The sequence below is a fragment of the Cupressus sempervirens genome, chromosome 3 (genome assembly GCF_028749045.1).
Source record: "Cupressus sempervirens isolate cs-2001-9-10 chromosome 3, ASM2874904v1, whole genome shotgun sequence".
NCBI classification, from domain to species: domain Eukaryota; kingdom Viridiplantae; phylum Streptophyta; class Pinopsida; order Cupressales; family Cupressaceae; genus Cupressus; species Cupressus sempervirens.
The window spans coordinates 316,344,836-316,371,777 of record NC_143120.1 but is presented as its reverse complement, the minus strand read 5'-3'; the positions used below and the strand labels follow the sequence as shown (position 1 = coordinate 316,371,777).

The following is a 26,942-nucleotide window of genomic DNA, read 5'->3' as shown; positions in this document are numbered from 1 at the left end:
ATTTTTAGTTGTATTCAGTGGGATGATAATGATTTGATAGTGATTTTGTCACTATGTTTTTGCTCCTTTTGGGTCAGTCATCTTTTTCTACTTCTTTTTAATATAAAAAATATTATACATATTCATAACATACAAGTTCAATTTCACAAAAATAAACAAATTATTCTTTGTTTTCATTTACACGGCATAAAAAATCATGTTCCCTACTCATGTCTATGCTACAACAATTATCCTCTTGTACCATATTTTTTCTGAGATAAAATGAGATTATTTTTCTAACAACATATATGCCTAACAAAAGATCCTTGTTAAAATAAAAACGTGCAAACACATTTAATCTTATTTAAATCATATCTTACATCCATGACATGTAGATCATAAGGAGATTACAAACAAAGAATTTAAATTTTAAAAAACTCAAAATTGTCTCATGTGAAGTGGTGAGGAGGAAAAACAAGCTAAAAAATAGTGTTTGGATGATATAAAATAAAGAGTGATATACAAATAAAAATATAGACTTTGGATATTAATTTCAAAACTACCTCCTAACCTTTAGCGTCATCTATAATTTCTAAAATTTTAAATTGATGGTCAAAATTTTGTTTCTCCAATGATTTGGTAAATATGTCAACATATTGTTCTTCAAATTTGAAATGAGCCTCAATTCTTTTAGTATCTTTTTGACATGTTTCACCTATAACCACTACATACTTTACTTTACCTCTTGAAAGAGTGATAATTGATTATTTATTTGAAGTTGGTAATACTATGCCTAATATAAAATGATAAAAAGATAGCTAAAAGTTCCCTTCCTATCATCTGTAACCTTTGCACAATAACTTGGTATAGCTTATCATCATGAAATCACTTTATTTTTAGTAGAGTATCCTATCATTTCTTGTTCCACTAACATTTTCTAAAATTATTTTTGCAAATGGAAGATGACATACTTTTAGAGACACCATGAACATTTAAATGAGAATAACTACATGTATTATGTTTGACCTTTTGGCTCTTTGATATACATGAGACTTCCAAAAATATATTAATAAAAAATTTAACCAACTGTATAGCATTTATCATCCTTTCATAATTTCAAACCTTATCATTGTTGTTCAAGATGATTTTCAATGTTAAACATTTTGAAGATATCATTCATATACTTCAATTGCAAAATGAATATGCTTTTCTTATTCTTATTACTTTAATAAAAATAAATTACTTCATCAAACCTAAAGCATTTGTCTCAAATTCTTCCTCCATAGATCACGAGTGAATATCAAGTCATCACCATATTAAAAAAATATATATAATCCAACCATGTTTATTCATATTGGTGTATAAAGTAGGCTCAATACTACACTTATTGAATCCATTTTGAAAATAGTAAGAGTTAATTAAATTAGTTGAGTTGATTGCTAGACATGAAAGGAGTAGCAATGCCGAAGTAGAGAGGAAGGTGCTTAGATAGTGGGGATGGTGGTATCAAACCAAGAGGTGTAAATCTAGGTTTAGCATTTTTCCATCCAACAAAGTGGCAAGATGTTTTGGGCAATGGCAAGGGCTGTCAGACTTCAACTTTGGATAGGGTTCCTTCCCAATGGCAGAATAAAGGCATGTTTCCTACAAATGACTCAAATCTCCCTAACATTTCTTCTATTTTTACCAGAACACCAATAGTTCAGCCAGCACAGGACCATGATTTTACCCGAATCTTTTGTTCAACTCCAGTGGTTCAGGCAATCAAATTTGCCCAAGTTCCTCTTCCATTCCAAAAATGCTCTTTTAGAAATATAAATTCTGGAGGGATGCAGATTGTCAAAGATAAATCAATTTTTAGGGGGAAGGTAATTGTTCAACCAGCCAAATCTTTCTTCCTTAACCCGCATTTTCATGATCAACGGTTGGGGTCAAAATCTCAAGCTCCAAGTAATGTAACTTCCAAGCTTTGGACAAAACCATCCACTTTTGAGAAATTTAAGAGGTTTCAATCCAAAAGATATCATCCATCCATGACACACAAAAAACTTAATCACAGGCTTATTAATAAGCAACCCATATTTGATATCTGTGAAGGAGCTCCTTTTGATTCTTCAAATCACTTGCAAGATAGTTTGAATCAAAACAAGATGGATACAAACTCTAAGATGTTTCTGAATGTCAACACACGAGCCCCCTTGATTCCAAAAAAGGTTTGGTGGAAGAAAGTTTCAATTAATGTTGATCAATGTCAGAGTAATGTTGATCAAGTTCCATAGAATCCTAAACATGATCTCAATCAATTGCATGTCAATTTCCCTTGTCACATGTTACAACATTCAATTGATATGCTTCGTCAATCAACTCTCATTGGTAAGTTTTCTTCTTCTTCCTTGTTGTTTTTGGATATTAAGAAATAGGCATTTGATTCTTCGTCTGGTCTCAAGCATATTTTCTACATTGATCCGGAATCCAAATGTTTTATTGCCATTTTTACCACCAAAATAGAGAGAGATGTTGTTCATAAGCAAAAAGGTTGGTTTTGTCATGGAGTTGGATTATATACTATGTTTTGGGTTCCAAATTTTAATCCTCGTGATATATCTATTCAATTTTTTCCTCATTGGATTTCTTTTCCCCACTTGCCACTGAAATATCGTGACCTAGAGATCATTGAAATTATAGCTAATAAGTTGGGTATTTTCTTAAAACATGACCTTATTCCTTTTGAATGCCCACATTTGGAAGCTAGATTTTGTCTACTGATTGATATGCACAAATCCTTTCCCTCTTCTATATCTCTCATATCTAAATGGGGAAATTGGTCACAGTCAATTAAGATCTAGGATGCAAGTGTAGTCAATAAATTTCAAGATAATCTTGGTCATTTCAACAATATGTGCCAAATAGGGCATGTGGATGTCTTAGCAGTATGTTCAAATCATTGGTCTGATCCAAACAATTGTTCTCGAAAAGTTTACAATCAGGATGTTTAATGTATGTCAGAATTTTTGCCTAAGGATCATCAATTAATGCCAGGTGAACACAATTATTTGCACAATGGGCTAGGTATGCAAATCCCATTTGCATTCAACCATATGAATATGATTAACTTTCAATAAATGCTTTGGATCATGGTTTTCTTCCAGCAGGCTTTTTATAGATCTAAGTTATTTTTGTATGATGCTCCTGTTGATGATTTGGATTCTCCTATTGATGTGACCCCAAGGTTATCCATTTTGCCTGAATTTCATCATTTATTGGTTCCAAATTCATTGCAATCGATTACCTTCCAAAATAAGAGTTTCTCCTTATTAACATGGCCTATTCGACACTTATCTATTCAACCTTCTCCTGTAATATTGAGCTTTATTTGTGATCAAATTATTACTGAAATTGCCAATTCAATCATTTTTGGTATTCTAAGAGAAGAAGGTATTCGTCATGAGGAATATATCTTGCCTGTGATTGATTAATTTCTTAGAGAATTTCAATTTTGGAATAAAGTGGTTTCGGGTCAGATCCCTAATAGAAAAAGCAAGTTTGTCCAAGTATCTCAGTTTAATGGTGTTGTAGGTGAATTAGTATCTCTGGAAGACTCTATGGGGCTAGAAACGATTATCTATCAGCAAGTACAAAAATCTACTGATTTGATTTCTCAAGATCCCTATTATCAACATGAGCAAGTGCAACCCTTGCAGGATGATGCTACTATTATTGAAGGTCAAGACAATTTCAAGATTCAGCCCTTATCAATTTTACAGACTCCATCCAAAGTGGTTTCCAATATAAAAAATCCTAAGTCTAGAGGTAGGCCAAAGGGTTCTAAGACTAAGACTAAGATTGTTGTTGGTATCCAAACAACATTGGATAGTAGTTTTATTGTTTCTAAAAGATCGACAAGGAGAACACGATGTTCTTCTTGTCCATAATGAAAATCAACTCATGGAATCTCAGGGGTATCAATGCCTCTAACAAAAGGCATAGAATTAAACAAGTGGTTGATTCTATGCAAGCAGATACTATTTTCGTTCAGGAAACCAAGTTATCTCAAGATAATTTTGACAAAACAGTAGCAAAATGGAAAAAATGGAAATCTTTTCATGCTCATGGAATAGGAGCTTCTGGGGGTCTTGCTACACTTTGGAATCCTCTCACAGTTAATGCACAGCTCATCCAGCAAGATAATAATTGGCAGATCCTGCATATATCTGCATTTGACATATCATTTATTTTGATTAATGTCTATGGACCTTCTTCATCTTAGGATAAAGCATGTTTGTGGGAAACTATCACTCATTCTATTCAGATTCAAGAACTACAACAAGTAGTTATAGGAGGTGATTTTAATGCTTTATTATCTTAGGTAGAGAAAAAAGGAGGTATCATTCCTCCTCCAAAAACTCTACAAGATTTTAATTTTTTTGTGGATAACAATCTCATGGATATTCACCCAAGGAATGGATCTTTTCCATGGACAAATAAAAGGGTTGGATTTGCACATATCGCTGGTCATCTTGATAGATTTCTTTTATCACTTGACTGGAAATTGAGTTGCTCAGATATTTCTTCAGATATTCTCTCATCACTAGGATATAATCATTTCCCTATATCTTTAACTCTCAATTACAAAGACAAAAGTAGTGAAAATAAATTCCATTCATCCTTCAAATTTGAAAATATGTGACTTCGTCATCCAACTTTTTTGAAGAATGTTCAGCATTGGTGGAATGAGGCTCCTCATGTGGATGGATTTAAAATGCATCAATTTGCTATGAAGTTGAAATATTTCAAGTCTCAAATCAGAATTTGGAATCAAAATGTATTTAAAAATGTGTTTTCTCAAAAATCAACAGTCAAACAATAACTAGAATATGTATATAATCATATCATTCAAAATTGTATGAATGAAGATACATATGTTTCTCAAAAGAATCTTCAGCGAGATTGGGATAAGTTATGTGCAAGAGAGGAAACTTATTGGAGACAAAAGTCTAGAGAGCTATGGCTTCAAGATGGAGATAGAAATACAAATTTTTTTCATGTTTCAGCTAAACAAAAGAGAGTTAACAATTCAATATTTCATATCAAAGTTACTATTTCAGGTGATCTTATTACTAATGAAAATCTTATTCGGAATGAAGGGGTGAAGTTTTTTAAGTATTTCCTTGCACCTAATAGCATGCCTTCTCCTTCTAATACACAAATGAATGAACTTCTTGATTCAATTCCAAATATGATTTCATCTCAAGATAATGACATGTTGATGGCACCTTTCACTATTCAAGAAATTCGCAAGGTCATTTTTTCTTTTTCTCCAAATAAAGCCCCAGGCCCGGATGGTTTCACTACTATGTTTTATCAAAGTTGTTGGGATATCATTGGATGGGATTTATCGGCAGCTGTTGAAGAATCAAGAAGGTGCAAAACCATGATAAAATATTTTAATACCACAAATATCTCAATTATTCCAAAGATCAAGGATCCTCAAACATTTGCAGATTTTAGGCCAATTTCACTATGTAATCTATCATACAAGATTATAACTAAAGCCATATATCTTCGAATGCAACATATTATCCCTCGCATTATTTCTCCTGAACAAGGTGGATTTGTTCCAAGAATGGAAACTATGGAAGGGGCTATAGTGGCGCATGAGGTTCTACATTCTATAAATTTAAATCATTCCTCAAATTTTGTAATAAAACTTGATATGATGAAAGCTTATGATAAGGTTTGTTGGAAATTTTTGCTGCAAGTGCTTTCCAAAATGGGTTTTTCAAAGAATTGGTGCAAATGGATTAAGGCATGTATTTCAGGTGCTTGGTTTTTAGTATTAGTAAATGGTAAACCAGCGGGCTTCTTCTCTTCTACTCAAGGGATTAGGCAAGGAAACCCCCTATCCCCAGTTCTTCTCATCATTATGGTTGAAGCCTTTAGCAGGACCATTTCACATCAACATAAGCTCAATAATTGGCATGGTGTGCTTATTTCAAGTAGAAATATTGCTATAACACATTCTATATTTGTAGATGATACACTTTTATTTGGATTGTCAAATGTTCAGGAAGCTAGGCATATTCTTCATGTTCTCAATCTATATTCAGCAATGTCGGGTCAAGCCATTAATGCTCAGAAATCAAAAATCTATTTTTTTAACACAAAGAAAGTGATTTCTAATAAAATTAAACAAACATTGGGTTTCTCGAAAGATTTATTACCTTCTATCTATTTGGGCATCCCTTTCTTTATGGGTTCAAATAAATCTTCATACTGGGACTCTGTCATTCAACGTATTCAGAGTAGAATCACTGCTTGGAAAGTTAGATGGTTATCCTTGGCTGGGAAAAGCTTGCTGATTAAATCAGTATTAGTTGCAATTCCAAATTACTTTTTTGCTGTTTTTAAAGCTCCCCCCAAAATTCTAGTTCAAATTCAGAAAATGATTAAGGGCTTCTTATGGATAGGTAATATGGATGATTCTTGTAAGACCCCACTTATTTCATTACAGGACATGTCACAGATTCTAGCAGTAGGAGGGGCAGGTGTGCGTGACCTTACTAAAAGAAATGAAGCATTTGGTGGGAAATTGGTTTGGCAAATGTAAACTAAACCTCAATCCACTTGGTGCAAAATTATGCAACAAAAGTATCTGGATAATAATGATCCTTCTAGAATTCTCTCTATTTTGGATCCTCCTGAAGGTTTAGTTATATGGTATTTCATGACAGATTCTCATAATATTGTGGTTAATTATGTTTCTTGGGAAGTTAATGATGGTACTAAAGTTAACTTTTGGAGAGATTCTTGGAATGGTCAAATTCCACTTTCCAATAATTTGATTTCTCTGAATATTATTGAAGTGACAGAACTACACTGGGGTACTCAACTTTATCAGTATGTGGCATATGTTTGTGAACTTTCAACGAAAGTGTTTTGGAAGGATCCAACGGTTTTACCACTTTCATCTCAGGAAATTAGACAATTCAAAGATATTTTTTCTTCCAGGAAAGTCTTCTTTTCTAGATCTCAAGATAGGATTTTATGGGCTCTAGCTAAGGATGGCAATTATTCAATAAAAGAGGGTTATAAAATTTTGTAGCAAAATGTTTCACATAAAGTTACCTGTAGGGCATTTTCATTTTGTTGGAATCATATTGTACTTCCAAAGGCAGGTTGTTTCACTTGGCTTGCACTAAAACATAAGATTTTGACCAGTGACAAATTGGCTAGATTGCACATTGCCTCCTCTTTTAACTATGTTTTTTGTGATGAGTGTGAAGAATCAGTGGATCATCTTTTTTCTCATGCTTATTTGCTTATCAATGCTGTTGTTTTGTCTTGAATAAGCTGCACTATAGTACTCCTCTCTAAAATAATTTGTGGGATCTTTTTCAAGCTTGGCCAGTCCTTTATCCCAAATCATTATTTGCAAACCTTTGGAAATGTATCCTGACATTGGTTGTTTGGGCTATTTGGTGGGAACGTAACAAACACATTTTTAGAAAAGAGAGCCATTCCTTAGAAATTGTTTTGGAGGGAATTGAAAGATCTATCTCAGAGGTGACAAATTCAAGTTTTCAAAAGAGAAAATTTAATCCTATTGCTACTTCTTGGGACTCAAATTATTCAAAGATGGAAACATTTATTCATTCCAAATGGTTGGAAAATTGGTAATTCTTCCACTTCTTCATTATCTCATAAACAAACAGGATGGAGGCCACCAGATGAGGGATATTGGAAATTGAATTTTGATGGCACATCAAGAGGTAATCCCGGCCCTTCTGGTATTGGTGCATGTATCAAAAATTCAGATGGAGATGTTGTGGCAATTACAGTATCCCCTTTGCCTATTAATACAAATAACATGGTAGAGGCACAAGCTCTGTTAGATGGTCTTATTTTAGCAAAACAAGGTAATTTTTGGTTGCTACATATTGAAGGGGACTCCTTTGTCATTATTAATGCTTGTATTCATAGGAATATCTTCTCTTGGAATTTAAAATATATTCTTATTCAAATTTGGAGGCTCCTAGATGAGCGCTTGAATGTTTGTATTTCACACACCTATAGGGAAGGAAACCATATTGCGGATTTTCTTTCAAATTTGGGTTGTGATGGGTTGTTGATTTCATCACTTCACCCTTTATCCATAATTGAGAAACATGCTACCCTCAAAAAATTAATTTAGGAAGATAAGTTTGCTGGATCGTGCTCATGTATACTAGTTTGAAGGAAGGTGATATTTAGTTCTAGATATACTAATGGGTGGTACTTGATTCACCCTATATAATTATTTGTTCAAAATATCTAAAACTATGTATACATTAGGGACGATGTTGGGTTTTCTTCACTAATTCTTTCCCAGTTGACCTCGTTGAATCAGATTAATAAAATATTACAGTGGCTTGCCACTTTTTCCTAAAATAAAAATAAAAATTAGTTGAGTCTGTAGAGTTACTTCTTGAGGTTGTAAATATTTTTTATTGGCCAAAGATCTTAGATCCAAGTTTTAACTCCATATAGAAATCTTACTCTATGAATGCATTACAATCGATGCTCATTTCATATTCATTTGATAATTTCTCAATACCTTTTTGTCATTCCATGGCTAATATTATCCTCCTAATATTTAAGTTAGCCACTCAGGAAAATTTCTCATTGTAGTTGACTGCAACTTGATTTGAATAAACTTAAATTACTACAAGTCTTGTTTTTTTTTTCACATTACCATTTGAATTTAAATTGGTTAAATGTAAACCCTCTTCACTCCAACCACTTTTTTTCATTGTAGATGATTCAACAGGTTCATGTTTGACTCTTTTCTATAACATCTATCTCTACATCCATTACATGTGCACATCTTTCTTCCTTAGTAGCGTTTTCAAAATAAATTGGATCACCCATGTGTGAATATAAATTAAAAAAGAAAAGTTTTATTTGGATTAACTTCTAAAATTGAATTCATAGAAGGTGGGCTTGATAGTCAAAAATTGAGTTTTCCACTTGCAAATGGTTTATTCTACACATTTGAAGGTGGGGTTATTTGAGTTTAGAGAATTTTCCCATGTTTTATGGTGTAATTTTTTTTTTCACTTTTTTCTGTTCCATTCAATTTTTGTAGGAGTCAAATATGAAGGAATACTTGCTAATATAAATTCATGGCTTCCTTCTTGTGGTATGTTAGATCTAATATCAATTCATTTTATGAAAAAATCCTCACATCCTTCATCATCTATGAGATGCATTTTTTTTCATTATGATAGCCATTATATTGATTGAATTGTATAACCTATAATCTTTGGATTCATCAATATATCCTAAAAATGTGTACTTTTCTCTTTGCTATCTAACTTTCTTCTTAAATCATCTTGCACTTGCACATATAACACACATCTAAATGCTCTCATATGGGAGACATTATATTTTTCCACACTCCATGCCTCTTCTAAAATAGTATATATGATACTCTTATTAGGGCATATATTCAATATATACATTGTACATGCTATATCTCCATGTCAATACTCATTTGTATAATTTTCTTTCCTTCAAGATGATGCTTTCAATTTTCATGATGGTTATGGTTTTTTTTTCAATCACATTATTTTATTAAGAGAAATAATTTTTAGTGGAATATTTTTTGATACTATGAGTTTTGCAAAAACTTAGGAAATCATTTGAATTGTACTCACCATCTCTATCAACTACAAATCCCTAAATGCAAAAATAGAAGGAGGTAGAGAGTGGTAATGTTGAGAATGATGTGTAGGTAAAGATAAAGGGGTGGTTTACAAAATTGAGAAAGTGGAAACAAAAACCTTTACTTTGGTTAACAATTACTAGAAGTTGTTGGAGACCTTTGTGGAAAGTATTAATAAACTTTCTTATAATGTGGACATGCAAGAAGACAACATCATGGTGATGGACCTGTACAAGGCTAAGGGCCCAAATAAGTCTATAGGAAAGAAAATATCCAAATCTTCTATTAGAAAGATGAAGGCTAAGGGCGAATATTAGATCTAAGAATATGTCAAAGTGACTGTAGAGAAGATCATGAAAAATGAGGAGCTGGTGATGAAGCTAGCTTGATGCTAGGTTGGTTCTTTTGTCTTCTAGTTATTTTTTTTCCTTTTTGTGTTTTTATCATAGTTATGTTGTCCTTTGTGGGATACTTTTTGTTTGCGGATGTGGATTTTCTATTCCATAGTAGTATTTTTTTGAAAAACTTTATGTCCTATTTTGTAAAGACAATTGGGGTTTGGGGTCCCCCATTAAAAACTCATTCTAACCCTTAATAAAAAAAACAAAATTATTTTTAGAAATAATAGAACAAAAAAATTAAAATTAATGATAAAAATGATACAAAAAAAATAAATTAAAAATTTTAGAATATTATAGATTATACATTCTACATGTATTCATCTGAAAAACTAAATATACTACCAATTGTATGCTTTTATGCTTGCAATGTTTAGATGATAGGTGTTCAATAAATTTTTATTTTCAAATATAAGTTAATGTGAATAAATTAAGTTCTAATTTATTTTTAATATAAGTAAAATATAATTTTAAAAATATTTTAAATAGACTAAAATAAATAAATTATTTATATTCAATTTATCATATATGAAAATGATCATCAAAATAAATCTCCACATACAAATCTATTATAAAGAATTAATATCAAAATAATATTAAAAAATAACCTAGATTATAATAAAAACTAAATTAAATTAAAAATCTAAAACATAAAATAATTTATAAAATAGACTAAAATAATTTTAAAAATTCTATAACTAAATCAATTTCAAAAACCTAAAATCAAATTTAAATTTTCTAAAAGATAAAAATTAATTATTTATGTTTAATTTATTTTATACGAATAAAATTGTCATCTAAATAAATATCCACATACTAATAAAAAAATTTAATGATAAATTAATAGAAAAATAACATAAAATTTTGTTCACATAAAAATAAGAATAAAAAATAATTTTTTATTAAAATTTAATTTATTTTCAAAACAAACTAAAATAATTTTAAAAACTAATAACTAAACCAATTTTAAAAACTAGAATCGAATTTAAATTTTGTAAAAGAAAACATTGATTACTTTCTATTTCTGAATTCATATGTAAATTTCTTTAAAAATTAGAAATTAGAAAAAATAACTAAATTTTAACCCAACATTGAATCTAATACTTACAAAATGGGGCCAACATAATTAAATCAAATTATAATATAACAAAGCATCATACATATTTTATATGAATTTAACTTAAACATTAAAAATATAATGCATTATTCATTCATTATGCATCAAAAGGATAAATAAAATAAAAAGTAATAAACTAAAATAAAAAATACAAACAATATGTGAATTCTCAAGACAACTAATAAAAAATACAAAGTATTCTTCTATGTGTTGCTTATATTTGTATAATAAATTAGATTTAATGCATTTCCTTTTTATTGAGCTCTATTTCAATGATTTATGAAATTATTAATGTACAAGGTCCCTATAAGACTTGGAAAATTATATAAAGAAATATTAAACTTCCCCTCCCCACACACCACCACCCCTCCCCCCCCCCCTTGCCCCTCGCCCCCTGCCCCGCCCCCGCCCGCGCCCCCCCCCCCCACCCCCCGCCACACACACACACACACACACACACACACACACATAACAATATACACATACATATAAATATACATATGTTTATTTTTAGATACAAATATAATGTTAGTAGTAGTGTTACATGGTTCATTTTCATTTTTTGTTGAGATCTACACTACTATCAATTTGATAAATTTCTTATTATTACTTTTTTGAATTTTCTTTTGATATTAGAAAGTAGTCAAAAATGGGTGATGGTCCTAGAAACAAACTAGTGATAGGCTAGGGATTAACAAAAAATAGAATTTGACCACCCATATCCAAAATCTAAAACACAATATCAAAATTATAGTTCAAAGTCCACCTATCTAACCACAAAAATGTATAGAAGATAGTAACAAATAAGTAGATACCACAACCTAAACAAATAATAGACCACACTACAATTTTAAAATTATCCATTAAATGGAGGAAGTCTTCACAACCATTCATGGAATAATCTAAATCATTGAATAAAAAAGTTAAAAAGCACAAACTGTAGTTTAACACTCATTCATCCTTCTCCTTTGAGAGGAAGTCATTTTGATAGTAGAACATGTAACCATTCATTAGCTAGAATCTTGTAGAGCCTCTTAAGCTATTGTTCTCCTCCCCTACCTTACCCTCCTCCTTCTCCTACTATAATAGTTGGATAGTGGTAGCCACTGCATGCATGACTTTGACAACAAAGTCTATAGAGTGTTGAGCTTCAAATCTAGCTCCAACACTATATTCTTCAATTTTCCATATCCATTGTTAAACCCTTCATCTCCCCTTCCCCAAACTTCTATTCCTTAGGGCTAGAAGGTACTTTTCATATTGGGGGTTGAGGGAGGTCCAATACAAAGGGGTGGTAGTGTTCAAACGAAGTAGTAGGGGCATCCACCCTGTTAAGGGATTTAAAACACAAAGAATGGTTAAGGTCCACCCAATTAGGATATTTCCATCAGTGAAACTATTAGATAACAGCAAGTTGAATGATCTATCTATAACACTACTTTCTTGTCCAATCCATTCTTCTCTACTCACACTGCAATTCCTCTCTTCTCAATCTCTACTTGTACAAATGATTGCACTTTCTATAATACAAATTTTGCATTCAACTCAATCTCTATTTTTTGTACTAACTACTTTTAATTTCAAGTGTAATAAACATATGTTTCCACTTCAACTTCACCCTTCAATCAAATTACAAATCTGTCACATTTATACCTTGTCCAATTCACATATCTCTATATCCTTAACATATTATTGATCACCACCTTGATCATCATTAGGTCTTATTCTACAATTCCCTAGAATAATAAAAACATGTTTGACACATGTACAAGCCTCATTTGAATCTTCATACTTTTATTGCCTCCATCTACTATTTGCCAAGATAGTATTATTACATCTTATAAAATATATTGTCACTTGTTTTTCTTTGACTATGTCAATTAGATTGATCATCTAAGCATATTTATGTCGCATGTAACTTACGAACATATTACCCAATCATCTTCAAACACTTGGATTATTTCTCACTTCTCCTCATTATGAATTGCTATCATAGACTTGATCTTATAAGACATCACAGAGTGTCCTCTTATAACTGCCCCACTTGATTCAGGCTTTCTCACATTTTTTTCCAACAAAACCCTCCTAATTGTTCATAGTACAAATCTATCCTATATATCTAAATTGGTGATATCGTAAGTAGTTTAGATTGGTTGATTATATGTATTTCTGAATATTGATTTGAAATTTTGAAAATGTTGAGGAAAGAAATCATAATGCAACAATAAAAAGATTTTTTATTCAATCATAAAGAACAAGTACAATGCATGTATATAATATTTTACATCATAAAACATTTATTTTATTTCCTTTTATTTAAATAAGATCCTTTACAAAGTACAAAGAAATCTACACATGTCATGGAAGCCAAAGAAAAATAGCTATCTGAATACAAATCTCATGCTTTGAATGTAAAAACTAATAAGGAAAGGAAAGTGGAAGACCTCCATTTACTGTTTATTGGAGGTTTTTTTCTTTCACTAGATAATAGTTGAAGTAGGCTTGGGTCTATATCCATTGAGTACAACTAAAAATCCAAAGAAAAGGAGGGGTCATCTCTATGAACTGCGCAATAGACACCCCACCTTTCATTACATCACTAAAGTCAAAATACAAGTATGTATATAGAAAAAGGTTGAAATGAAGAATAATCAAAATACAAATATGTATATAGGGAAGGTTGAAATGAAGAGTAAAAAGGCTAAAAATATAAAGATTGCATGTTTTAAATAATATTATGCCCTATGTATTGGTTCCTTAGATAAAACCTAGACAATTTCCAATTTTTGAGGGTCGACAAACTTTTGTATCCTATAGGGGCAAAAGCTAGATTCTTGTTTTAAGTTGGTTTCCTATATCATATCTATGTTACTTTCACTCAGTGACACAATAATTTCTCCTTCTTTGGGTTGGGGCTCTTTAATAGTTTGATTGTTGTAAACTTAAATAGAAACTTGTTTACACTCCTCAAGATCCTCCTCCAACTCTCAAAACTTATTTGAAGTTAATATGTTTTCCTTAGATGAGACAAGAGCAATCATCTTCTTTGAACCAAATGCACCTCAATTACACTACTTTGTTTGAGAGAGTTGAGGTTATCCAAACAAGAACTATGAGCTCTAGATAACTTGTGGCTATCAAGGATATCTCCATTTTGAATATATTTGTTCCATACTTTCTTTGGCTCTTTTGTTTGGCCCTAGGAGTTACTCTTATTTTTTAAGGGTTTTAGAGGACATTTCTTTTCCAAGTGACACATTTGTTTGTCAGTGAAGTAAAAAAGTGACATTAATTCAAATTGTAATGATTGAGGCCATTCACCTAACTTAGTTTGAATGAAAATATCCAAGGGAAGATCAGTGTTGTGGTTGAAATTTATAAAAACTCTAGCATAGACTAATCTAGATATCACTACCATAATAGGATCGATTGACAACAGTTTTCCAAAGGAATCTGCTAACTCTTTTAACACATATTTCTTCCAATATTCAAACAAGAGACCTAGAAGTCTTACCCATATTGTAACTGATTCAAAGAAGGATTCATTCAAAATCCAAGTTCATTGACCAATGTTGTAGTGCCAAGGATACTTTTCCTTCCTATATTATGGTTTAAAAGTGTGAAGGTTTATCATAAGTGTTGGTTGGTTATATAATATAAGAAATTGCAAATTGAAAACTATAATAGTAAGGGTCCATCCTATAACACATTTCTCCTCATAATACATATTAAATAATGACCCTTTCCTCAAGTGGACAACTTAGATGCCCAAATTTAATACAAAAAAAAAGGAATTTTTAGTTGAACAATTTTATATATATATATATATATATATATATATATATATATATATATATATATATATATATATATATATATATAAAAGTTAAAGTATTAATATTAAATTATTACAATTTTTAATTCAATATTGGGAATGTTATGAGTACAAGTTTATTGTTTCATATGATTTAGTACTAGGGTTATAGAAATTCATTTGTTTTTGGATTAGTGGGAGGGTTATGAGTATAATTCAATTTTTGTTAGAGGTGGATTTATTATTTTATTTTATTTAAATTCTAATCAAATATTTTTTTGGTTTTGTCAATAATTAACTTTAGAACCCAATTTATTTTATTCCATTTTAAAATTTATTTTGTTTTTCAATTATAATTTAAATAATTTTAATGTGAGAACTCAACATAATTTTGTTTAGGGATAATTTTATATAGTTGTTTAACCAGTTTATGTATTGATTTTTATTTGTATTAGGGATGAATTTCTATTTAGATTGGAGACAAAGTTTGCATAGTTTCATTATGGTTTGGCTCAATTTGATATTTGGTTTAACATTAGCAATTTTTTAGTTCTAATTTAACATTAAAATTATATTTGTCCCTATGCCAATTCTATTTGGAATGAGATTCTCTCCAAGTGGGAGGTATATTGATGCTTTAACTATGATCTCCATCAATTTGTAGATTGGAAAGGTCCCTCCTCCCACCCATTTTTAAGACCCTTCTGAAGATCACCCTCCCTTTTGTGTGTTGGCAGATTTGGAAAGAATGCAACAATCATATATTTAGGGACAAGTTATATTTCCCCTTGGTGGTGACATTTTGGCTTGTGAATATGTTTAAGGAACACAATATTGTTTGGCATTGGAAACATACACGTACCCCAAAAAGGCTATGATATTGATGGACCAATCAATACGGCCTCAACTCAACTTTGATAGTTCTGTGAAAGATGGGAAGACAATGGAGGGTGGAGTGATCTATGATGAAAAGGGAAGGCTCATTGTGGCCATTTTTGGAAGTTGTGGGTTTGGATCAAACAATGATATGGAGGCAACAACTCTACTATAGGACATGAATGTCATAGTCACAAGGAAGATTGTGAGGCTAACTATTAAATGGTGCTATTAATCATCAATGTAGTGAAAGGCGAGATGATTATTAATTGGAAGACTAATTCAAATGATTCAAGATATCCATGCCCTAATGAGTTGACTACAAGAGATGAAGCTAGACCATGTCTATCACAAGGGCAACAATATTGTTTGTGACATGGAAAAAATAAGACATGTAATTTTAATATGATGTAAAAATGGAATGATGTGCACTAGCACCCACTATCTACCCAAACCTATGTGGATAGTGAAAAATATATATATATATATATCTTAGTGATATGAATAGACATAACATGTGACACCTTATCATTGATCACGGTGGGTAGAACAATTTATGGTTTAAAAGGTATATTAAAAATAATCAAAATGGTGAAACTTGCATAATTATTCTTTATGGAATGTTGATTAGTTGGCTTTATGATATATGTGTAAGGACAATCCACAGGGATCTTGTCAGGTCTACCAACTAACCATAATTACAACTTTATTGTCCATTATAAAATCGAATGGTGGCATACATCAAGTTGTTTCAACATGAAAATAAAAATTCCCTACATCCATGTGAAGATTGGATGGCAGTCAAAAAATGTGCTTCTTTTTAATCATAAAACAATTAGTGAACTTACCAAAAAGGCTATTTACAATGATAGTGCCTCTAAACTTTCATTCATTCAAATTCTTATCTACAGCAAGGGCATGTCAGTGGGTGAGGAGGGTTTGGTGGTTGATCTCAATGAAATAGATATGGGTGCCAACTCTAATCGCATCGAGCTACATGAAATTGAAGAAGATATTAGGAACAATAAAGAGGTGTGGGTCTATTTTTGAGAAGGAGGTCCTTTTCTATTTATGGAGTGCATTGAAGGGTTTGATGAACATGTATCCATGCAATTTGTTGATCTTGGGATAATAGAAAGGTCAGTATTAATGGGATCTTTTTCAAAATCATGGAAGAGGTTATAGAAAAAGTGGATGGTCTATCTCTGAAATGTAAGAGTTGGAGAAAACAACCTAGAGTCATGGATGAGGTGAGACTGTGAGAAATATTCTACCGTAAGGAAGAACCAGTGCATATGCATAGTGGCTTCTCCAGGGAAGATCTTCCTAACCCTTGGGATGTGGTCTTCTATGTTATAATGCACTACATTATGCTTGAAGACCTCTTCTAGGTGTTGTATTATTACCACTTCCCTATATTAAATTATTTTAGGAGCCATGATTTAATTTCCTTCTAGTATCTCATTTTGCATTCTATGGAAGATAATGTTTTTAATGTTCAAAAAATGAGGAAGGAAGGGAAATCTTACTATATCCTTCACAAAGCCTTCATGTTTAAACTTTACAAATTCCACCAAGCCCTCCACCCATCCTTGACTAATAACTCTCAAGCCAAATCACCACCCCTCAAATTTCCTCTAACTCTTGCCTTGGATTAATTTTGAAGAAAAATAAGTCTGCTAAGAATTCCTTAGGAGACTTGAAGAATACTAGTGTTATTGACTCAAACATTAATACTTGTAGGAGCAAGAAAAGCACTAGAAGATCTAGTAAGAAATTAAAAACCAAAGAAGTTTCAAATCCCACTCAAAAAGGACACTATTGTGAGTTTAGTTTCTATTGAGATGGAGACAAAATCTATCAAGAGGAGGAAAATAAAAAATGGTGTGTACTAGCTATGGTTGTGAGAGAAAGGATAATCCGAACCCCTCCCATATTTTCAATACCCTTAATAGTGGTAACCCAACCCCTAAAATTTTGATTTTGGTTGGTGATATCACTTCTTCTGTGAGGACTATTCATAAAGTTGGGGGAAGATGGAGAAGACCCTCCAAGGAAATTATAAAGACAATACTAATAACATAGCAAATAATTTTAGTAAGCTAGAAGCCTCCTTTAACGACTTGGAAAAAAACTAGGAGATCCTATACCAAAAATTTAAACTCCATTTTAGAGTGCACCAACAAGGTGATGCAATTAGGGGCCACAACTCTTTATCTTTTGTAGCTTCACAAAGAGGATGAGGAGGAAGGAAAGGAGAGTGAGAGCACATGCTCACTATATAGTTTCCTAATGGATGACTCATTCAGGACCTTGCTGGATAGACCCGTAAAGGAAGTGGACAACAAGGTTGTGAAGGATGACCAAGAAGATAAAGAGGGGATATAACTCATGTTCTTTTTCTTTCCAATTTTTGTTATGTTTTAATTTATTGTAGACTCTTCACCCATATGGGCTAATATGTATAATTGGACTTACCGTAGGAAGTATAGTAGTATCTTTAAGATTAATTGCTACTTAGTTCTTAGTATCTTTTAGAAAGGGTGTAGGTTGAATTATTATTGAATGACTGACGACTGACTTTTAGCCCATTGCAACCTAGGGTCAAACCCCCTTTATTTTGGCTACTTTATAATACATAAAAAATATTACAATTATATTCTAATTTATTTTTGTCTTGTGAATTTACCATATATTAGAAAGAAATTAACTTTTAGAAAAAACACAAGAAGTATGAAGACTCAAGTTGCTTCTTAACGTATGCTTCAAATTTTCTTTTTGCTACACATATTTAGAAATTGAGAACAATAATTTCCAAAAATAATTTTGATTTGATTAATCTGGATGTCTTATATAGATAGGAGAATGTTTTTCAATTTTTTTTAATAGAGGATTTTCATGAAATTCTTTTATCTATTTGATATCAGAGCATGGGCACTAACTAAACAACTTTGACTGAGAGCCAAGAACTAAGGGTTACACTTAGCAAGACTTCAAGAACTAAGGGTTACACTTAGCAAGACTTGTTCCCAGATGATGACTCTATCAGAACCTTTCAAGAACCCTATCATATCTTTTTATTTCTAATTAATATTCATTCTATATTTTCTGTAATCATTTTATTCTTCATTCTACAATAATTTACTTTATTGGTTTTTGTAAATTGTTTGATATATGTAATTTTCTTATTTTTTATTTTATTGTGATTTAATTCTATTCAATTATAAATTTAACAAGATTGCATAGCTACAAAGTTCCTAGCATAATTTTCTTAACATTGGTTAAAATTTTGAAACTTTAGAAATATTTATGTGAAAATAGTTAAAATTGAAAAAAAAAATTAAGTAGATAATGTTAAATAACTTAATATTATTTATTTAAATTTTAATTTCAAATGCCAATACATGAAGATGATGATATTATTTTTATTGATTAGAAATAAAATATTAAAGTTTATAGAATTTAGAAGTATCTTAACATAATATGTATAAAAAGAACTAAAAAATAATAATATCAAGTTATTAGATTATTTTTTATTGTAATATTTTATGTTATAAAATATTTATATTTTTAATAAAGACATAAAATATAAAATATAATATAAATATATGTAATTTAAAAACTTTAACATAATGTTCTTGTCTTTAGTTTGAAAATATTATTATAAAATGAGAGGTTGTTTTGAAAAAATATCTTTATTCATATTTATGATAAATTTATATTAAAATATAATATAGTTTTGTATTTATTAATAAAATATCTTAGAAGGTTTTGTAATAAGATAGATATGAAGAAAAAATGAAATGAAACATCAAATTGTTAAAAGTCTAGTAAATTTTGCTAAGGCTGTGACATTTGCTTTTCAGTAATATTGACATTTGTTTCAAACAATCAAATTATAGATAATAATTTTATAAAGTGAAAAACTTAAATATTGTGCATGTTACATTATGAAATATTAAAATTTAATGAAAGCACAAAAAACTTTATGAAAAATGATTGAGTGAAGTTAACTAATTTAATTACAAGTTAAAGAAATCTGGCTGCTTATAATTCTACAGCCTTGCGGAGGAACCCAAAAAAATCAGATTTCCTTGGCCAATGATAAATCGATTAAATGAAAGAAATAATGCAAATACTATTGGAAAAAAACAAGCATTTTCAGGGAAAACTTTGGCAGGTGAAGGATGCAAATTCTTGAGGTTTTACCAGGAATTTATGGTTGAAGTTCAGCAGTGTAAAGGCTACAAAATTTTCAGGGTTTCCAAGAATTTCTCGGCGAAGTTCGGATAATGACTGCTAATTTTTTTCTTTATTTCTTTTTCTTTTCTTACTCTTATATTTGTATTTGCTTAAATTTTTCGACATTGCTGCACACTATTTTCAGGTAAAATTTGCTCAGCTGTATATGCTATGTGGATGGACCATGGACATTTACATTCACATTTGAAATCTATATTACTTTTGGGCGAGTTCTAATTCAAAGTAGATACATAAAATTAAGAGAAAAGATTTTCCCTCTTGAAATCTTTCAGATTGGTTGTATGTTCCGAAAATCTTGTTCGTTCTATGCTTTAAAGGGCATTCATGTACTGTTTCAAAACTCCATTTAAAAGGTTTACATTGTTTTTCTTTTCATTTATTTGGATGATTTGACAGATTGCAGGAATAAGAAACTTATTATGAAAAAATTTAAAATTCTGAGCGTCTCATTAAGAGATTTGTCTGCATTTTTTTTACATGGTACCTTTTATACTTGCAACTCTAACTCACAATAAACCAATCTTCTGATTTGATCAATTAGGGATGAAGTTTTGATAAATACCTGTTGAGCAGCAAATAGTTCATACAGTGACTCTTTATACTCTAATTCTTACATGCCCTCATTCTTAAAACCTCTCTCAATTACCAGATTGCTCCTTTTACCTTCCAAAGATTGTAAATAAGGAATGCACAAGATGCATTTAGGACTAGACAGTTGGCGTGTTTTACATTCATGAGCTAGACAATCTGCTTTTATTTGGAAATTTCTTTAACTGTGATCTACCAATTTTCTCTCCATCAACAAATAACCAAAAATCTAAAAAGCCTTTAATAAAGAGTCCTAATCCTATTTAGAATTCTCTAACCTCTACTTTAATAACAAACAATTCATGTTAGCTAGAAATATTAAATAACATAATTTATTTATTATTTCATGCTGCTATTTTTAATTAAAATATTATGTTCTTTTTATTTGTCTGATACTAAATAACATAATTTATTTGTTATTACATCCTTCTATTTTAAATTAAAATATTATTTTCTTTTTATTTGTGCAAAGTACTTTTAAAAGTATAAAGATTATAGGACAAACTGAGTAACTATATGCATGACAAACATCAACTCAGCATAGGAGGAGTTTTCATTATTAAAAAATTGAAGCCACAATCTGCAGAGACTCAATTTGTACTCAATCTGTACTGTAATCCAAGTCAGATCTGACAATTGGAGATCCTCATATAATCTCTTACCTCTAATCCAGTAACCCCGATTGTGACTGTCCAACTGTAATTCTTTGATAACAAAAACAATTATCACCCTCAATCATTGTAGTCATTTCACAGATTTACATATTAGAGCCAACCATTGTACATATTGCTCCAAGTGAGGATTCATTGATAAAATCTGAGCTACATTTCCTATGGGTAATGGAAACAGGTGATCAGGGAAATAGTCTAACTCCTTCAGCCCCCTCCAGAATGTAGAAGTGGTGGATAATAAATCTTGACCAAACCTGTCTTCCTGAAACCATAGAAGGAAGGAGTCCCCAGCTCAGCGACCTTTGATAGCTGCAAATCAAGGAGAGAAATATGAAAGAAGAGGATATCTGTTTATCAAAATAGTCAGTAAAATATGTTCAACGCAGATGCTAGGATATGCGATTATTTGCCAGATGGGAGAGTCCAAAGTCCAGATTTGGACGTGTGTTCTGTAGCAAGTTGGCTTTAAAAACTCTCAGGTAAGCATGTTAACTTAATAATTATAGAAAATTATTTCACACTTTTGGCTGTGATATCTTAGATTTAAGATATAAACTCTGTAAGAGGAAACCTAGTTTTGAATGATTACCCATTAAAAAAATTAGAATAGACTCCTTTCTTCGATCCTAATAAATCAATGAACTTCGAAGTAGAGAAAGCTATTCTACTTCCCAATCTTTCTATTGAATTTCTGGTCATTCATTAGGATCTTTTGTAGCAATGATAGAAACTAATATGCTTTTCTTTAGTCTAATTATTATAGTTAAAGTAGATGCAAATGTTATTGATTTTAAAATTCTAGATATCAATATAAATGGTAAATTTATCTCTATCAAGCCATGACTCATTGAAGGTCTCTTCAGATCAGAACTAGAATCAGTTGTTTCTTTACCTCAAGCTGTTTGCAATCAGATTCACCTTGGGGCCAATCCAGATATTCATATCTCACTTAATGAAAAGGGTGGCGGTTTCTTAGTTTACTTAGTAGATGCTTTGGAAGAAAAGGAGATTAGGGAATGCTCTCTCTGTCTAAAATCACTAATCATTAAACTAGAAAATGAGGTGAAAGAATGCCCCTTGCCACAGGCATCTTTACACTCAACCCCCTTTAAGGAAGCAGCTAAAATTATTTAGGATTTAGAGGAGGATGAGGAATTGTTCAGCTACTCAATCCTTCCTTCCAGATAAAGCCCCATCTGAAACTTTGGAATGAAAAGAAGAAGAAGGCAATATGTTGATTGAAACCCTTAACAATATGCTAATTGATGACCTAATAAAGTCCCATGTGAAACTTTGGAATGAAAAGAAGAAGGCGGCAATATGTTGATTGAAACCCTTAACAATATGCTAATGGATGACCTAATGAATCAGTTTTTGGATGTGATATGTAATAACGAGGAAGTGAAGTTACAAAAATCTATTATGCTTTCTAAGATTTTGGAAGAAGATCAAAAGGAAGAGGAAATACTACCTTCCACTCATAAGGAAGTCTTATGATTTAAGAACCAAGAGGAGTTAGCCATGGATAATCTAGGCCCTCTGGGTTTAGGAGACTCCCTTCCAAGTAGACAGGCTCCTAATTGTGCAAAAGTTTATGGAAATTCTTGTAAGAATTGCAATAAAAAGATGTGCTATGCAAGGGTCAAGTTTTTGTCTAGTGTGGAGCCTGATTAGTCCTCAAGTGGGAGATTGTTAGTTTGCGATGATTGATCAAGGAAGTAATCTACATACTTCAAAAAAATTGGGCCCTATTTTATCAAGATTTTGGATTGACATGTAATAAATAATTATAACCCTAAAGTGATAAAAATACTTGTATAACAAAGCTTAGTGTTAGAGGTTTTTCATAGTGTGTGATGCAAAAATTGCTTCTTGTTGCAGTATTGAGTTGTAAAGGATTACAAATTGTAATCAAGTTGTAATCATTGGATCATAATAATATCGGACTTGTTGTTTGGTGGACGTAGCCTAGGTTTTGGGTGAACCATGTTAAATCTTGGTGTCTTCTGTTCTCTTTTGTGCAATTAAATATTTTTTAATATTAGTTATATTTGCATGTAATTGTTATTTCTATCCATGGTTTTATCCTAATGAAGCTTAAAATCATCAATTTTCTTCATGCAAGGAAGGGGAAGGTCCTTCTTGTAGCACCATGAATATCATTACATGGAATGTTAGGGACCTCAATGCCTCTAATAAGAAAATAAAATTAACTAGCGAAGAGATGGGTAAATTTAAGAGGTCTCTACGTAGAGGGAGGTAAAGGACTGCCTAGCAAAAGATACCTTGGGTGGGATTTCTCTATTATGGGACCTAAGAAATATCTCTATTTCTTCCTTATAATTCCATATTAACTAGATATGTGGTTTAGTGAAAGGTATAAGATCTAATATACATTATAGGTTGTTTAATATATATGCTCTAATCAATAATCAAGATAAACCTAGGTTATGCAAGGAACTAGAGGAGTGGCTAAATTTATAATGGAAAGGTTTATGCATTCTAGGAGGGGATTTCAATACTATCCTCCATCCCTTTCAAAATTGTGTGGGTAGCAATTCCCTCTCCCTGACATCCAATGAATTTTGTGAGTGGGTTAAAAGGATAGGTTAAAAGGATAGGTTTAATAGAACTAAAATGTTCAAATGATGACTTTACCTACAATAATTGAAGGAAAGGTTTTAGAAATATTGTACAAAGATTATATATGGGTAAGTGCACTAAGTTATGGTGCCAAAAGGGGGGTATAAGTGGACACCTTTTTTTTGAAATTAGCAATTTTTGGAATTCAACAAGAATTTGAAGATAGTTACACTCAAAATTTTAAGATATGACAAAAACAAAAGTCATAGTCCTTTGAACCTAGTTTCTAAACTACTAATTTTTTTCCAAAATGGTTTAGTTTTAGGTCCTCAAAAGAGGGGCCCACAAAAAGTTGTACTGTTTATTCCAAAAAAACATAACATAGTACAAAATGTGGCCCCTCTAAAATTTTAACTGTTTTTTAAAAATTATTTAATCACTCCAGTCAAAAGTTACCTAACACTATGTAGTTTATCCCAGATTTTTCAGGTAATTTTATAATGTGTATTTTTTTTTAATGAATTTTTTAATCAGACACATCCCAAAAATGTGAAATATATGTATGCTCCCCCTAGAAATGATTGAAAACAAATCTAAAATCAAAACTTCTTTTTTTCAAAGTGTGTAGAATGGAGTCTAGTTTCTAAAAAACTAAGTTACAAAATTTGATGAATGAGCTAAAATCTATAGCCCAATTAGTACATGTTGGTTTTTGAAAAAAAATGGACATACATTCAAAAGAAATTATAGATGGAAGGCTTGAAATAGTTCAAATAAAAAATAAATTATATGGTTGCGTAGCCAACACAGAGACCTACAATGTCATGTAACTTAATTTTATCGATGCTCAACCATGAAGAAACTGGAAGGAGAGCACACAAGAAAAATCAATCATTTTTTGTATGTTTGCAGCAAAACACGTCTCAGACTAGTTTATAGACTCCAAAGCTTTGGGTTGGATCCCCAAAAAAAACAAAACACTAGGCTTGCTAGAATGCAAAGCTTTGAATAGTGTGTGTTCCCTATAGTGCATGCGCACTATAGCACGCATGTGCTATTTAAAGCCTTTTAAATTTACTTCTAAATAGTGCGTACATGCTTTGTAATTTTTTTTGAAAAGCGCAAACGTGCTTTGGTGCGTACACACTATAGCACATATGTGCTATGACTTGGCATACCCAAGCCATAGCACATGCGCACTATAGTGCAGATGCGCTTTTCAAAACTAGAAAGAAATAAAAAGGTGTCATCTTTTTGGCACCACAACTTGGTGCACTTACCCATATATTGCTTATTTATGTCTATTTCTCAAATTTTCCTATTTCATTTCATTATGAAATGAAACCAATTTCAAGATTGGATCACTTTCATGTTGAGCTCAAATCTTAGAGAACAAACACCCAAATAATTTCCCTTTCAAATTCAAGGAAATGTGGCTCAAAGATAAAAATTATCTTAAATTAATCAAAAAATGGTGGAAGGAAACCAAAGTCTTGGGTTCCAAAATATTCCAAGTTTTAAGTAAGCTAAAAGTTATCAAACATAAATTTAAGGAGTGGAATTCAAATTTCTTTGGTAATATCTTTGAGCCTAAGCTTACTCTGGAGGAAAAATTGGAATCCCTTAGTAATGAAGTTTTAGAGCATGGGACGGGAGAATCTTAGTTGTTGGAAGAGAAAAAGCTTATGCAATAGTATGAATAAGTCTTGCCAAAGAATTTTGTTTTTGGAGGCAAACATTAAGGGAGGTTTTTTTGGAGGCAGGTGGTAAAAATACACTATTCTATGATAATAGCTCAAAATAGAGAAGGATGATGAATCAAATCATGAATATCAAATGGGTGGATGGGAGTACAAAGAACTCTTTTGATGAAATTAGCTTAGAGGCAATCTCTTACTTTAAGAGAATCTACAATAGTGAGATTAGTCCTGACCTATCTACATAGAAAGGTATTATTTCAAACATTCATAAACTTGTATAGAAAGAAGAAAATAAGCTTCTTCTACAGAAAATATCTAAAACAAAGGTTGAATCATCTCTTAAACCAATGCATCTGGATAAATGTTTGGAAGCAAATGGATTTCCTACCTTCTTCTTCTAGAAGTACTCAGACTTTATTGGAGATGATATAACAAAGGCCTTGGAAGGTTTTTAAGAACACTGGAAAATTGTTGTGTGATGTTAATAATACTTTCATTCCTCTTATCCCAAAAAATGAAAGCATGGAAACTTTTAATGAATCTAGACCTATTGCTCTTTATAAACTCTTTACCAAGATCTTGGCTTCTAGATTTTGAAGAGTTTTATCTTTCCTCATTAGTGAGGAACACATAATTTTTGTTCCAAGTAGATCTATATATGATGACATTATCATAACACAAGAAGCTATTCAGTAAGCCCAAAATAACAAGACTCCTAGTATGGTTATCAAGTTAGATATTAACAAGGCATGCAACAATGTAGATTGGCAATTTTATTGCAAATTTATAGAAGCATATGGTTTCTCCAAAAAAAAGATAGAATTAATTTTTGAAGTCAATTCAACACCAAAAATATATATTCTAGTTGAAAGAACTCAAGTAGGCTTTTTCAGTATCTCTCGAGGACTAAGGAAAGGGGGCCTTATTTCCCCATTCCTCTTTATTCTAATGAAAGATGCATTGGGAAGATCAATCTCTTGGGATAGGTCCCTAAGGGAGATAAAGGTTTTCTTGATTACTAGCAACCAAGAACCCACCAATAATCACTATTTGGTCAATGATACCATGTTAAAGAGGGGAAGATCAATAGAGGAGACCTTAGCCTTGAAACACAGCCTGTACAAATATACCGAAGTATCAGGGAAGAAGATTAATAAAGAAAAGGCATACATTTTCTTCTTTAATACTAACTTGGCACATGGTGGATCAAATTTATGGTATTTTGGATTTTAATAAGGGCAGATTGCCCT

The 26,942-nt window shown here is 31.3% G+C and overlaps 1 protein-coding gene across 6 annotated transcripts in view; it reads left to right on the top strand.

The window, feature by feature from the left end:
- The window catches only part of LOC149566255 (uncharacterized), a 158,492-nt gene that overhangs the window by 79,222 nt on the left and 52,328 nt on the right, over positions 1 to 26,942 (top strand). For 2 of the 6 annotated variants that reach the window (XR_016362150.1, XR_016362151.1), the window contains exon 5: positions 21,588 to 21,888. The exons of 1 other annotated variant lie outside the window; for it this stretch is intronic. Coding sequence is in view for 3 of the 5 variants with exons in the window: in XM_089819670.1 (XP_089675796.1) it covers positions 20,275 to 20,337 (63 nt within the window). In the remaining 2 variants the exon portion in view is untranslated. Of the gene's footprint in view, positions 1 to 18,814; positions 19,124 to 19,948; positions 20,143 to 20,274; positions 20,526 to 21,587; positions 21,889 to 26,942 lie in introns of those variants that run through there. 3 more of the 6 variants (XM_089819670.1, XM_089819671.1, XM_089819675.1) reach the window with 3 other exon arrangements.